The following is a 15,277-nucleotide window of genomic DNA, read 5'->3' on the forward strand; positions in this document are numbered from 1 at the left end:
GCGCCGCGCCCCTCGCTTCCTCCGCCTCCCTCCGCCTCTCGGCCAGCGTCGGAGCTCGGCGGCTGGAGGGGGCGCAGGTGGGTCCCCGGCGGGGCTGGGGGAGATCCGCCTGGCTGGGGGGCGTGGGGAGGGCCGGAGGCACCCCCAGCGGAAGTCCCCCGGCGGGGAAACTGAGGCACGGGGAGGAAGCGGGGACCGGCGGCCGGGAGCCGCGGAGCTGGTCTGCTGTGGGATGCGGGAAGGACGGGTGAGCCCTCTCTGCGGGGGAATTTGGGGTTATTTTTTTAGCATTTGATGCTAATTTAGTAGTGTGAGCGCCTGGCTGTATAGGGAGGAGCCGTACCTACGATTGTCCGTAACAGGGTCGGGCTCAGTGCCACTTTGCAAACTTTGCACATTCCATTGCCCCCTTCAAATAAAACATCTCCGAAATTTAGGTATTCACAGCGAATCCAAGCCCACACCCGGGACACGCAGCCAGCTGGGTCCGGCTGGGCAATGGGCGTGATATATGCCCTCCAGAGGGTCTAATTCTGGGTGGTGCCTACCTTGTTAGCGTGATTTCTGAGGAGGTTTTGCTGTGGTGCAGCAGAATCCGTGCTGGGAATTAGCCGCCCTCTAATTGCAGGGATGCTCTGGAAGCGATGGTGTCAGTGGGAGATGAGGTGGAAACTGGATTGTTGAACTACCCCGTGTGTCCATCAAGCAGGTGGTGGGCTACCAATTGTGTGTGAAGTTGTTCAGGGACAAAATAAAGTGATCCATGAAGGAAATAAAGAGTATCTGGAAGATAACTCCAGGGATGCCAAGTAATACTTAAATGAGTGTTTGGACAGGACATTGAAAATCAGTGAAAACTTCTTCCCAGACTGGTATTAAATACTGGACTGTACAAAGGGTTACAGTGGCTATATTGGACTGTACAAAGGGTTACATCAGCTTGGAAGGAAAAGTGATGCTCCCACTGCCCTGAGACCCCAAGCAGGCTCCTTTCTGGCAGCCGGTGGCAGTGGCCTCCTGACCATCTGCACTGCCCGCCCAGCAGCCCCTGAGCCCACGGGTGTTGAAGGTCACACCAGGAGAGCGCTGAGCACTGCAGCACTTTGGCTTTTATTCTCCAGACCTGGCTGCAGCTGAATCCCTGTGGCTCTGCACTCCCTCTCCCCTCCATCTTGTTGTCAGCCGTTCTCCTTCAGCAGCTCTTAGCCTTCTTTTCGTTCTCCTGCTCCCTGCTGTGCGCTGCTGCTTTTGTTCTTCTGCTCTCAGGAGGAACCTGACCTTTGCTTTAATATCGCTCCTTGCTTTTTACTAACTGGGCACCAGCTCTGTTTTCCTACCTCTGCCTCCCTACCCCTTCTCTTTATGCGAAAATTCAGCATCGGCAGAGAGCCTATGCGAAGCCTCCTGCATTCAGCTGCATCCCTAAGCAAGCAGCCCAGGGAGATGCTCAAGGGCATGGAGGTGCAGGTTTGGAAAGGGATGAACACACACCATCGTACCCACGACAAACCAGGGGTGTTACGAAATTCCCGTTCACGCTTTCCCACCCCTCTTGCGACTCACTGGCAGAACGGTGTTTCTGTGCATAACAAAGCAGGGTCAGAAATTATATATAAATTAAATACAAGTAACTGGCAGATGAGCAGCTGTGCTCCGAAGGTGGATAGTCAGTATGTCTCTCCCAGTATTGCAGCCACCGGCAGATCGATAGGAATCCTGTCGCAAGAAGAGAAAGGAAGGGTGACCCGTCGTTTCCTGCCTCACGCCTGCTGGGAATTTGAGTCCCTTCCCAGAGCTTGTCACCATGTCACCCGTGCCAGCCTCGGGGTGAGCGGCCTTTCCCCAAACGCCTGCTGGAAATTTCCAGAGGCACCACAGCAGTCCCGGAAACAAATACCTGCTGTGCCTCCCTGCAGGCGCTTCTTTTTGGGATCTGTTTCTCGTGGCAGGCACGCCATGCTCTGCTTCACCGACTGAATTTAAGCCTCTTAACATGCTGCTCAGTTGGAGGGGTTCATATTAAGTAAGTGTCCAAAATCAGGTGGGTCCGTCCTGCAGCAATGGGAAAACATGGGATTTCCTCTCTAAAATTGCCATAAATAAGCATATAGGGTGCAGAGACTGTATTGCAAATGTTTAACCTTCTGTAGGTGGAGGATGAGCTGAGCTAAGTAAATGTGCATCAGGGATATATGAAGGGAGGGGAGAGTCCATCCTTGCAAAGGATTTTGTCCAAAATTCTTCCTAAAACTCAGCTCTCATTGATGCCCATTGTCTGCTGAGAGCTGGGTAAGTGGTCAGTTAAGGTGTGGTTTGTTGTTTTTTTTTAATCCCCTAAATACTATTGTTTTGTTTCTATGCCCCCCCCCCCCCCTCCTTTAGTTATTTTATTATTTTTTTTATCCTGTCTTTCATGGGGTGACTTCTAGGCTTCAAACTGCCTTGTTTGCAGCCGCCGTAACACAGAAAGGCACGAGCTCGTAGGGTTTGGATTTTCTCCATGACGTTGTCCCCTTGAGAAGGGGCAAGGCACAGAACTGTTCTGCAGGTAGAGTTACAGCAGGTGCCATGGGCTTGGCTGTGTCCAGATCTGGAGTTCTCAACTTCATGAGGGTTTGTTTGTTTGTTTGTTTTCTCAGGGCTCAGGTGTTTTGTAGAAACTGGAGTTTTTACCTCAAACCAAAACGTGCATTTCAGTGAGACACAGCGGAGCAAAGTGATAACATGCCAAGTGTGGGGAAACTGGGGTAAAACCCAGTTTCGCAGAACGAGCTTCGCACAGGAAGGAGCATCTTTGCCTGATTATATGTTCACAATTAATATGCTCTAATGAAGCAGACTGGAGCCCCATCCTGCAACAACTGCTGAATCCCATTTAAAGTCTCCAGCAGCCATACAGGTGCCCAGCTATTTCTTTTTTCATACTTCCTTTTGAGCTGAAATCAATCCTGCCCCTCCCAAGGCAGAATTACTTCCTATAAAGCACTACCTGATCTGTGTCTTGTAACATTTTTCTCCTGGATGTGGCTTTCACCAGCTCTCTTGGGCAATACGCAAAAAGCCAGAGAGGTTTTTAGTCTGGCTGCGCTTCCTGATGCTTAGCAGAAATGATCCCCGGCTTGCTTTAATTCTTTTGCCATTTAGGCATCTTTCATTGCACTAGCCTAAATAATTAATTTCTTCTCTTTTTTTCTTTTTTTTTTCTTTTCTTTTTCCTGTGTGCATGTTTTGCAGTTCATTGTTAATCCTCAACTATTTCTTCCAGCAGCTGCATGTATTTCACTGTCTTAAATACAGATTTTCCAAGTTTTGGTTGTGGAGGGATATTTTACAGGTGACCTATTGAAGGCTACACAGTAAAGTTAACCAGCAATGCAAATACTCTGTACATAAGGTTAGGAGGCACTGGTACAGGCTACACAGAGAATCTGTGGCTGCCCCATCCCTGGAAGTGTTCAAGGCCAGGCTGGATGGGACTTTGAGCAGCCTCGTCTAGTGAAAAGTGTCCCTGCCCATGGCGGGCGGGTTAGAACAAGATAATCTTTAGGGTCCCTTCCAACCCAAGCCATTTTATAATTGTGTGACTCCATGAAATTAAAACCATTAAAAACAATGACTTTGTAAATGGCCATGTAATGCTACATCTTGCAGCAAAAACCCTATTGCTGTAACAGCATATGTTAACTCTCATTTCAGGGGATGCTACAATTTAAATGCTTTTAATACCATGTGTAAGGGCTTCAGAGGCCCTAAGCAGCCTTTGGGATGGACTTTGGAAACCTTAACAACTCAACATGATCCTCTTCTACCAAATTACAGATTGCTCTTGCTTTGCTGCTCTATGTTTAATTAATCTCATTAATTAAATCCCCTGAATGACACTAGGATCAGCCTGTTATCCACATCTTGGGCACTGCCTCTGAAATCCAGAAGGATTGTTTCATTTTCTTTCCCTGACATATTTAAAGTGAAATCTGTGTTGGCAATCAATTTCTTTTCCCAATAAAAATCCTGTTAAAAATTGTCTCTTTATATATATACATATATATATAGCTATAGCTGTCTTCTTTCAGCAACCATGTAAACATATCTATAACTTTAGACTTTCTGTTAAACTGCATTCTTTTTGCTGATAAGGTTAGATTACAGCTGTATGCATTTTTCAGTGGTTAAAAACATAGTAATATTTGTGCCATTTGTTTACATTTTACTTATGTTAGCAAATCATGACTGATGGGGTTTTTTTTTTTTGTTTTGATGATTATTGTACACTTGCGGGTTTTTGCCAAGTTGGGTGAAACAGGCACTCAGTTAAATTATGTATACAGAATTTTATTTATTAGCTAATTAAAGCGCTCTTAAATGTGATGAATACAGGAGAGGGGAAATAAGCTTATCCAAAGCTGTCCTACATTCAAAATGATTATGAAACAAAGTGGTATGATAATGATGGTTCTAAATATGTGAAGGCATTGATAACTGAAAACAGTTAGCTTTTGTCATTTTGCATACTTGCATACCTTCCTGCTGTGTCAACCCCCATCACTCTCCCAGCTTCAAACCAGTAATTTGCTGAACTAAACTCATGGGGTAGAGGATTATTACAGAAATGTTCTCTATGCAGCTGTTGAGGATGCTCCTGTGAGTAAAACCCAAGTTCAAATTTACAAGCTGTGGTCAGTTGAAATACTCAGATGCTCAGACAACAGCTTCTATTCAGGAGTTTGACATTATCATAAAGCTAACCATTGCCCTGCTGGTTTCTCTCAATTTACATCACATCATAAGATCATGACTTTAAGTCAAATGTAGACATTTCCAACCCCCATGATATTAAAAAAGGTATTTAAATACAGGTTGCTCTTACAAGCATAAAATAGATGTTGTGTTCTTCAGCCAAATTTCCATCTTCAGCTGTCAAATTAGATCTCTAGCTGACCTAATGTGAATGAATTTTAAGTGCTACTTGGGAAGGAGCTACACAAAAAAACTTTACTGTAATTCTCTGCTTCTAAGAACTGTAACCCAATTTGTACCTGTCCTTGGTGACTGCAGGTTACAGAATCATACAATCATAGAATGGTTTGGGTTGGAAGGGACCTTAAAGATCACCTAGTTCCAACCCACCGCCCCATGGACAGGGACACCTTCCACTAGAGCAGTAGCCTCCCATGTCCAAGATCAGATGCTCTTGGTACCTCCTCTTGGTGGAAATGTCACCAAGAAGAAGTGATTTTCATGCTGCACTCTGGGACAACCTTTATATTGCATTAGCAAAGCACCCAAGCTTGATAAACCGGGGTGGGGGCTGCAAATGGTGGTTGAATGAGCAAAGAGAGAAAACTTACAACCCATTTCATTTCAATTTTTACAGAGTTATGAAAAACATTTTTTCATAAACAAGTTTATAGGAAAAAAAGCAGCAAAGACTGACTTTCCCCAGCTACTATCAAGTATATTGGTTGGTCAACGCATTAAGTCCAGATTGATGATAAATCCAGTAGACATTCACGCTCATTTGTGCTGATGTTTTTGGGTCTTTTGAGGTTCCCAGACTATCAGATTCATCTTCACACTATGAGGATATAAATTGCTAAGAAATGGGATGAATTAGGCAGAAGACAATTAGGAATGACAGCTGAGGAATAGTTATCCTGCAGCCTCATCCATGGGCAAGATGTTTGCATCATTAAATGTTTGAAATTTAATCTAGTGCAGGCGTAGTGGGCAGGTTCAAAGTCAGAGCAGGCTGGTGTCCTGGGAGAGTGAAATCCAGCCTGTATGGGTCTGTAGACTGTGAAATACCCATAAGCAGAATGAGCTGTCCAGGGCATGTGTCTGAGCAATGCCCAGAGGTGGGAGAGGAGCAGAGCCCACATGCTGAGAGGATGCCAATCTCTGTGCTACTCTTCCAACTCCAGAGCTAAGGCTTGGTTAGATTTCTGATGCTGTTGCTGCCAGCATAGATACGGTCTTCAGCTTCAGAGAGCTCATGTTACTGCCATATTTTGTTGGCAAACTCCCTTTTGGACTGCTGATAAGAAAACAGTTACAGGAGACTTAAATGTTACCTCTTCAGGTAACATTTGGACTGAGCCATCTGCCTCTCATTCAGGCTATCAGTGAGGTGTTGGATCAGAGTAAACCTAGGATGGATGCTGAGTTTGAAATGAAGATACGTATCTTTGGGCCATACAGTGGTCTTTGGGTTGTGACTCTTGATCACGGGCTCTGCCAAGTGAAGCCTTGTCACAGACACATCAAGGGAAACATCTTTCTCTGCGTCTGGCTAAGGCTGGCAGAGAGCATGAGAAAACAACTCTCATGGTGTAGATAAGCAGGCTTGAGCTCAAAAATCTGAAAGCTTCATCTATGAAGAAAGAAAAGGTTGTTTAGTCTACAGCAGCTGCTTAGGGCAGAAGAGGTGGGAAGCAGTGAACATGGCTTTTGGAGTCACTGTCAGTCCTGCTTCTACAGGCTGTGTTATTTGTAGGGAGGTATGGGGAAGCTTCTGTTTGATGAAATGTGAAAAAAAGAGTAAAATCCATTTTAGGCTGCTTTTGTGAATGCCTGATTGTGCTTGTAGCAATGCTTTTGCAGACATACTGCAAGCCCTTAGGGGGAAAAACACATGGCAGCCACTCGTGCTACAGAATTAGATCAGTTGAAGCCTCCACATGATCAAGTTTAAACAGCTCTTGACTCTAAATTGGGTTGAAGTCTTCAAGAGTGGGAAGTACGCTGAGACTACAGTTCCAAGGGGAGTTTAGCACGGGAACAGACAGTTTTTTCTGGAGTATATTTGGCTGAGGTTAGTCACAAGGACGGTCTGTGGTCATCAATGCACGTGTTACTGTGTTGGCCTACGCATGCATCTTTATTTGCCAATTCTGCTGGATGCATGGGACTAAGGGATATACAGGGAAAGCACTCTAGATTTAGAGATCAGCATCTTTCCATTACTGTGCAGTAGGATATAGGCTGTGTGCCAAGGGTTAAAGAACAAAGTAGAATGTTAGTCTCAAACAATTTAAAGACAGGCTCTCCTTTGAACTGTTAATTATCTGCCCTAGGTTGGGCCAGTTTTTCGTAGCAAAATGTGCTGCTGTCTAGAGACGTATTTGTTTTAGGATGCCATTAGCACTGTTATCTGGGTTTTAGCAGCCATACAAGAATTGATATTCCAGCACAAGATGACCTTCTCCCTATCTGCATTTTGCTGTGACTCCAGAGCTGATAATAGTGGGTAGTGTCTATGATTATTCCATTACTAGTTAGGAAAATGCCTGCACTTAAGTTTAATTTTAAGGGAGCTTTTTGGCAGCTTTCTGTTGAATGGCTGTATGTACTACAGCAAGAGCTACCTCCTGCCTCTGTAAGCAAACACTGGTGGATTTCCTGCTGAACTGTTGATTGATTTAGATTCAGCAAACAAGGAAAAACAGGTTTGCAGGTCCTCAGGTAGCAGGAATGATGGCCCACCTGTGCAAGACAGCTGAGCTGAGCTCAATGGAGACAGCTGCATAGCTCCTTTCTTTTCCCTTGCCCCAGCCCTGGCACTAGTCCAGTTCCAAGATACAGCAGAAACATGCTGAATAGAAAATGTTGGGTTTTCTCTCTAAACTGGCTCACTGTTGGATCAGATGAGTGCCAGAGGTGGCATAAGGGAGGAGGATGGTATGGTGGAGGGCAAAGGGAGGTCATGCCCCTTCCTAAGGCTTAACTGCACCTTAAAATCGCATCCTCAGTTCATGTCAGCTGATTGCAGAGGCTCTGCATGGAAACTATGTCAACTGGAATATGGCCCCAAATAATTAGAAAATGTTTTCTAGGATAAAGCACATTGAAAGGAGGAAGCCTGGTGGTTTTTTTTACTGAAAGGAACTGCAGACTGTTGTGTGCTTACAGCAGCAACTGCTGTCTGGCTCCCTGCTAGGCTGACTGCACTCAGACATGTGTCAGGGGATTCTGCTGAATGGCTTTGCTGCTTTAATCATATCTTCAAACACTATGGTAGATGTTGGGATGTGTCCAGTTCTTGTCCTGTCCTTCTTTGTTCCCTCTAAATTCTCTGTTCATGAGGGAAATGAGATCATACAAGCCCAGATCACTACTTCAAAGTCAGCCCTCATTGTAGGTATTGGTGGGAGAGATTCACATTTAGCGTAATTGTAAAGTTTTGGAAGACTCATGGTTTCTGGCACTTAAATGAATTATACAAAGTCCTGTTCAAATCTGTTAGGAGAAAAAACATCCTTATGCTTGTTCTCAAGATACAACCTCAGAAAATAATTCCGCACTCCTAATTTCTATGATGAATTCTTGCCATGTGCTTACCCTTATATATTTAGGAATATTTATGTCTGTAGTTTAACCTTCAAAAAGGCCAATGCAACTAAATGTGTGGTGTTGGATTTTTTTTTATTTTATTTTTTTTTAGAATTAGTCCCAGCACTGTGACTTTTCCATCATGTCAGAACCTATCACGCTCAATGTTGGCGGAAAACTCTATACCACCTCTCTGTCCACTCTGACTAGCTTTCCAGACTCCATGCTGGGGGCCATGTTTAGTGGGAAGATCCCAACCAAGAAGGACAGCCAAGGCAACTGCTTTATTGACAGAGATGGCAAAATCTTCCGCTATATCCTGAACTTTTTACGAACTTCTCACTTGGACCTCCCTGAAGACTTTCAGGAAATGGGCTTACTGCGGCGGGAAGTAGATTTTTATCAAATTCAGCCCCTGATTGAGGCCTTGCAGGAGAAGGAGGTAGAGCTTTCTAAAGCAGAGAAAAATGCCATGCTCAACATCACCCTCGATCAGAAGACCCAGACCGTTCACTTCACCGTCCGAGAAGCACCCCAGATTTACAGCCTGTCTTCCTCCAACATGGAAGTGTTCAGCGCTCATATCTTCTCCACGTCATGCCTGTTTCTGAAGCTTCTTGGTTCCAAACTTTACTATTGTTTCAATGGAAACCTTTCCTCAATATCCAGTTACCTGCAGGACCCCAACCACTTGACGTTAGATTGGGTTGCAAGTGTGGAAGGCCTTCCCGAAGAGGAGTACACCAGGCAGAACTTGAAGAGACTCTGGGTGGTGCCAGATAATAAGCAAATCAATAGTTTCCAGGTGTTTGTGGAAGAAGTGCTGAAAATAGCCATGAGTGATGGTTTCTGCATAGATTCTGCTCATCCACATACTTCAGATTTCATGAATAATAAGATTATTCGCCTAATTCGGTACAAGTAGGAATGGCTGTTTGTTGTGGTGCCAGCATGGAGATAACACAGGTTAAGTGTTTCCCTTTAAAACACACTTACACCTAATTCAGAATCATGCTTATCTGGATTAAGAGTCACTAACAAGGAGATGATTTTCCTTTAATGTACTTACCAATACGACCTTTCAGAATATGTCCATATTCCAGACAGAAGCAATATTGTCTAGCACCTGAATTAAGGACTGGCTTTGTCTCTGTCTCTGCGTCTGACCTGCTGTACAATTCTGGGGAAAATCACTTCTGTGCTCTCTACGTTTTCCAGTTGGAAAATGGGAGTGATCCTTAACCTGCATTGTCAGGGGATGTGAGGGTTCGGTAACCATGGTTTGGAATGTATCTGGAGAACAGATGCAGTGAAAGATACCATGGACAGCACACAGCCCTAGGAGCACATTTGCCGTGTCTTGCTGTATCACCTGTGCGGAGCATCCAAGAAGTTTGTTTGGATCCACGGAGAAGAAGCCTTCCCACATGCACTCAATACAGCTGTAAAGGATGGTGCAAATTGCAAATGAGTAAGGGATCCTGTCTCTTTGGGTTCAACAAAGGATTTCTGTCACCCTGTGAAGCTGGCTTGGGTTTTTTTCTGAACCCTGTGAGGAAGCCCCTGCTTTATTCTGCTTTCAGGGAAGCCGTGTTGGGATAATGTGACTGGCAAGGAAGCCATAGAAGAGAGAATGGTGTTCCTACAAACCAAGAAGATTAAACCTTTACTTTTACATTCCAAAAGCATCCAAGATACCTAGTCCTTTTCTTTCTCTTACAATGTTAATATTTGTCTGGAGGATGCTGCTGAAACTTTCTAAGGTGAAGACAGATTTTGGGGCAGAGGCTCCCATATGTCTTTTAAACATTTGAGCCTCTTTTGGGCACACGTCCCTTCAGCAGTGCCTGGAATGCATAGGGTGCTCTCTGGGTAGGATGGATTTAATTTGAAAAGACAACATTCTCACCAGGTTGCACCTAATATTTTTCATTGCAAAAACGGGGTCATTTTTCCTATCCTGGTACATTGAGCCTTTTTTTGTTTAATATCTTAGTGAAACGGTCAGGTCACTAAAAGAATTTTACCTGCTTGCATGGCTTCAGTGTCGGCTTGCCAGAGGGAAGGCAGTGGGGAACCAGAGGTCAAGCTCTTCCCTACACACTGGGTCTGTGCTGTAATGGAGATCATAACTCACTAGCTGCACGTTGTGTCTAAACATCATTTGTGCCACATTCAAGATGGTTCTTTCTCAGCTAATTATGTTTAGAAGTATCTTAACTGTATTTCCCTAGCCAGATTGCTGTGAGTGCATGAAAGGCCCTCTGGAACATTTTCAGGTATCTTTAGTGAGACAGAAGGGAAAATGCAATAACTAAGTTTTGCATTTAGAGTTTTAGTGCTTCCAAAGGTTTCTAGCACAGGGCTACAAAGCTCTGTACTATGCATGTTCTTGCTTCCCAAAGTAACTACTCTGTCATTACAATAACCTGACCTGTGAACAAGCATAAAGAAGCTTTTTTTCTTGTAAAAAAACAGTGTGATCAATATATTTCTACTGTCCCAAACTGTGATTGCATGAACAACACAAATCAGCATGCTGATGGGTAAAATGCACATTCTGCAGCTGTTGCCAGCCTGTTATGAATCACTGCCCTTTGTGTGACTTGGTGCTAAACCAGTATCATATACGTGGGACCATGTTGTCAGAAAGCGCTTATTGGGCTTGAAGCCCTCTGAACCGTTAAACATGGCACATTTTGTTAATTTTGAGGATTGTAATTTTTGTTGATTCTGAGGATTTTGTGGCCAATTCCGTTTTGAGTCACCTTGTTCTTCTAGTTTTCGTTGCATTAGGAAGAACTTTTCTATCCCTGTCCTGAATTATAAAATACGAGTTTGCCAGTCAGCTGGACCTTCACAGGGATGATCTGTGCTGGTAATATGATTATGATATGTAAAATGAACCGTCTTTCATCACATCTGTGACTTGAAACAGATATGCCTTTGCTGAATTTATGATAACAGAGCTTTTGGGAACTGTTGACAGTATTTCTTTTTAACCTACACCCTTGAGAGTAGATTTTAAATGATCTGTAACCGGAGCTCTTGTATGTCATGACTAAAATAATACTCACCTGTAGGAATTTGTTTCCTGTCAGCTTGAGTTTATCCAAAGGTAAGAGCAATGGGCTTAGACATCATTTGGAAAGGTAGGGGGGTAAAAGTCTGACCTACACCCTTTAGAGCTCTGGATCAGTACTGCTCCATTCTGTTTTGGCAAAATAAAATATTCCATGGGAGAGTTGAATCATTACTGCATTTTTTTGGTGAAAGGCAAGTAAGAGGAGTCTGTAAAAGGAGAGAACTGGACAGAGATCTTCACCTGGAGTGCTTTAACCCATCAGTCTGTTATGCAAAAGATGAACAAATTGAATACACATTTATTTGTGTGCATGCAACTAAGTCAGGAGAAGGTCCAGCCGGCCCCAGATCTCTGTCATTTATTAAGAGACAGTGAGATGCAAAATATCTCTCGTTTATATATGTAGATAGATGGAGAATTTCCAACCAGTATATAGACATGAGTGAAGCCATGCTTTGGGAGAAACAGAAAAACTTGAGGTACCTCTGACTTGCTAAGCACAATAAACATCCTTAAGTATGAGGTACTATTTATACTGGAAATGGGCGGTAAGTGGATCACTTGTGATTGCAGTCAAACATACGTTCTACAAATGCAGCTGCTATTTCAAACTCGCACTAAGCTCAATTTATAACTGCTCCCAATTCTGCAGTCTGTGAGTTATGTTATAATGACTGTTCATAGGAAGGTTCTCTCTCCAGAGCATTTGTTAGCATTTTATCTGAATAGCTGGTGTTTGTTTAACTTCTTTTTCTGAGCTCTGGAGGTGTAACTTGCTCTTGTTTACCAGTCAACAGCACTGATAATGATTCTTCTCAAGAGTTTTCCTGAATTAAAGAGAAGCAAACATGCACAAAGCCATACTAAGTATAGCACAACCCCATCACTAGTCATGAAAAGCACTTGGCATTTATTAGCAGTAACAGCTAAAAATTATTTCACTGTGGAGTGGAATATTCACTCTCAGAACAAACAGTTTCTTTTCCTGGAAAGGATCTAGTGACATTTTCTTCCCTTAATGTTTCATGGCTGTTTTCTTCTACATCTTGGTGCCTAACTCCTGATTCTGCCTAAAAACCTTAGTGTACAAAATGAGGCCAAGCCCTGCAATTTTTTTTTAATGGCCTGAATTTTTTTTTCCTAAATGACCACTGAATAGAGTGTTCAGTAGTGTTAGAGCAGGAGAATACCAGAGTTAGGGCAGACAATAAACTAGATTTTAGCTGTAGTCTAATGGCATTCTCAGATCTGGACATGTGCATAGCACAGTGGCATTTCTTACATGACAGAAACACTATTATGAAACATCTTAATGGACTCCAGGAAGAATCACTCGTGGGTTTGTTTATGTATTTTTAGGCTTGATATCTCTTCAGTATCTAACAATGTCCAGTTACAAAGACAAGACTGAAACTGTACGTAAATATTAAGAGATACCTGGTTTATACAGCTGTTAAGCGTTGGGAGGAGTTGATGGGAGGAGTGTTTGTTTTGCAGGCAATGGTAAAGAAATAAAAGAAGTAGCTGTAAAAAGTTAGATCTGAAAGAATTCATATTCACAAGAAATCCATGATTTAGAAGGGAGAGAATAAAAATATCTTGATGTGTTCGGGGGGAAAAAAACCAGCAAGATAACAATGGAGACGAAGATTTTGCTACAAGAGGCTGTGATTAGAATGATTTACTAGTCCTTTCCAGTTTTAATCTCCTATTATGCACTTTAAATGTGGGTCATGCCAAGAGTTATGCTAGTAGCTTCTCGGGAGCAGGCAGCTTTCCTTCAATTTGCATGTGCTTCAAGTCACCAAACATTTGCACTGCTGTACTTAGCACATAATAACTGGGTTGTTGAGTATAAATTGCTGCTCCAGTTCACTGGCAGCAAATATCTGCAGTCAATCAGATCTATTCCCAGGAATAAAAGGCAAGGTGGAAGAGCTGATGGAGTCCATATATAAGGCTGATGGAAGTGATAAATACTGCCTTCAGCCACAGACTCTGGAAAATAAATCTAGGATCTTCTGACACTTCACAGATAAATGAAGAAGTTATGAAGAAGACTCCTTTGGGGAGTTTCATTTTCACCCCATCCCATTGAATTTGGTGCCACTGCTCAGAATTTCAGTGTATTTTGAAATTTCTGACCTCCATTCTGCATCCACATGCTGATGGACACAAATATGCAGGGTACAAGCAGTGCTAATTTGTGGCCCTCCCTGTAAGAGTCTCATATGTGAATTAGTACCGGCAGTCACAGGTATTCCGTGTAAGAAGGGCTGATGGAGTATAAATATCCAGATCAAGCTCACAGGTTCACTTGGGAATAACACAAGAAATGTTTTCCCTATGAATTCAGAAAAAAAAGGAGCTATAGGGGAGGGCTATATCTAATAATTTCTTTTCTCTTCATCCTCTTGGCATTCCCCTCAATATTTTCATGCTCCAACTCCAGTTACAGATTTTCCCATTGATAGGAATTTGGACCCCAATTCACTAAAAGCCATGCTTTTGAATCAATAGTGTTTGAAAAGTGTGAAAAGATGGTCTTTATTGCTTACCACCTTCACAGAGAGCCTGTAGGGCTATCACATTTAAAAATCTGGTTGCATTTCTCTGCTTGTAACTCTTTCTGTGAACTGTTACTAATATGTATTTTAGAAAGCAGTAAATAAAATGTGAACAAAGCAGGAGGTGCTCTGCCTGACATATATTTCTTGAGCAAAAAGCATGAGTGACGCTTGCTGCACCTGTAGCTTTTCCTTTCTCTAATGATGTTACACAGTGCCTTGTTGCTTAACCTTGCCCTCTCCGTGGCTGGGAACTATAGGAAGCTCCCCAGGAATTAGTGCAGTTGTAGAAAACTTGGACGAACAAGCCTTCACAAATAATCAAAGCCATTTTAAATGCATCGGCTCATGTATGTTTCAAACATTTATAAACAGAGGATTCATTTTTCCAGTGAGAACCCTTCTTAAACCCTGATGCTTTACTGCTGTTGGACTTGTCTCTAGTTCCTGAGCTTGAGCAAACCATAACACAGTGCTGCTGTACAGGAAAAAAAAATTGAACATATTATCTGTATGATTTCATGCAGCTCCTACAAGGTACTATTCCTAAATAGATGAAGATTTGCTGTAAGGAAGCTGAAGAGGCATCAGCCTTGTATGCATCCACCCTCCAGGCTGGCAGGAAGGTATTAAAAGAATTGAGCCTTGTCCTCTGAGAGGGCACTTTGTACTTGGAAGCTGACTTGGACACCAGAAGACTGGTTGGAGAAGGCACCTCCCTGGAGCAGAGGTGTCATTTAAAGCAGCTTCTGCCCAGGGGAGGCTGGGTGGCCTCGCACCACCAACCAACTCCTCGCTCACACACACTCACTCCCAGGCACGCTTCCTCCTCCTTCAGCCTCAACACGGGGTTCCCTGCAGCAGTCTCAGGTGCTGGATTTATAAAAGTAAATAGTAATAGACTGGTGCAGCAGCAGGTCAGCTCAAGCTGGGTGTCTGCACAGAGGGACCCTGAACAAAGTCCCTGAGCTTTTATACTCCCAGTCTATGCGCTCATTCTTCTCGCGCCTCTTGGTCCAGTGGTGATTTTCTTTCTCTGTGTTCGTGCAGGCTAATCATTAACTGTTTCCTGTGCCAGAGCCTCACCACCCTCACAGGAAAGAATTTCTGACACCCAACCTAAATTTCCTCTCTTTCCACGTGCGCCCGTTCCAGCGCCTCACAGAGCCCCGCCCTTCCCGCGCATGCGCGGCCCCGCTCCCGACTCCGCCGGCGAGCGAGCGGGGCGGGCGCGCGCTTCAAACCGGCGCGGCGGGCGCGGCGCATGCGTGGGGCGGCGGCGGCGCGGGGCGGGGGG

General features: G+C 43.8%; 1 protein-coding gene across 5 annotated transcripts; it reads left to right on the forward strand.

The window, feature by feature from the left end:
* The first annotated feature begins 7 nt into the window (after positions 1–7).
* On the forward strand, positions 8–14,103 carry KCTD21 (potassium channel tetramerization domain containing 21). 5 transcript variants are annotated; one of them, XM_042024172.1, is made up of 3 exons: positions 20–77; positions 2,640–2,899; positions 8,441–14,103. In XM_042024172.1, the coding sequence occupies exon 3, from the start codon at positions 8,471–8,473 to the stop codon at positions 9,251–9,253; it is 783 nt and encodes a 260-aa protein (XP_041880106.1). In that variant the 5' UTR covers positions 20–77; positions 2,640–2,899; positions 8,441–8,470; the 3' UTR covers positions 9,254–14,103. The 5 variants fall into 5 exon arrangements, with proteins under 5 accessions (XP_041880105.1, XP_041880106.1, XP_041880108.1 ...); XM_042024169.1 differs by lacking the exon at positions 20–77 and adding an exon at positions 1,610–2,023; XM_042024171.1 differs by lacking the exon at positions 2,640–2,899 and having other exon boundaries at positions 8–77.
* Positions 14,104–15,277: the final 1,174 nt, after the last annotated feature.

Source organism: Corvus kubaryi, unplaced genomic scaffold, assembly GCF_017639235.1.
Source record: "Corvus kubaryi isolate FWS band 111438036 unplaced genomic scaffold, C.kubaryi_AGA036_p1.0 37260, whole genome shotgun sequence".
Classification (NCBI taxonomy): Eukaryota; Metazoa; Chordata; class Aves; order Passeriformes; family Corvidae; genus Corvus; species Corvus kubaryi.

Coding starts and splice junctions, on each gene's coding strand:
- KCTD21 (XM_042024171.1), top strand. CDS start 8,471: ATGTCAGAACCTATCACGCTCAATGTTGGCGGAAAACTCTATACCACC.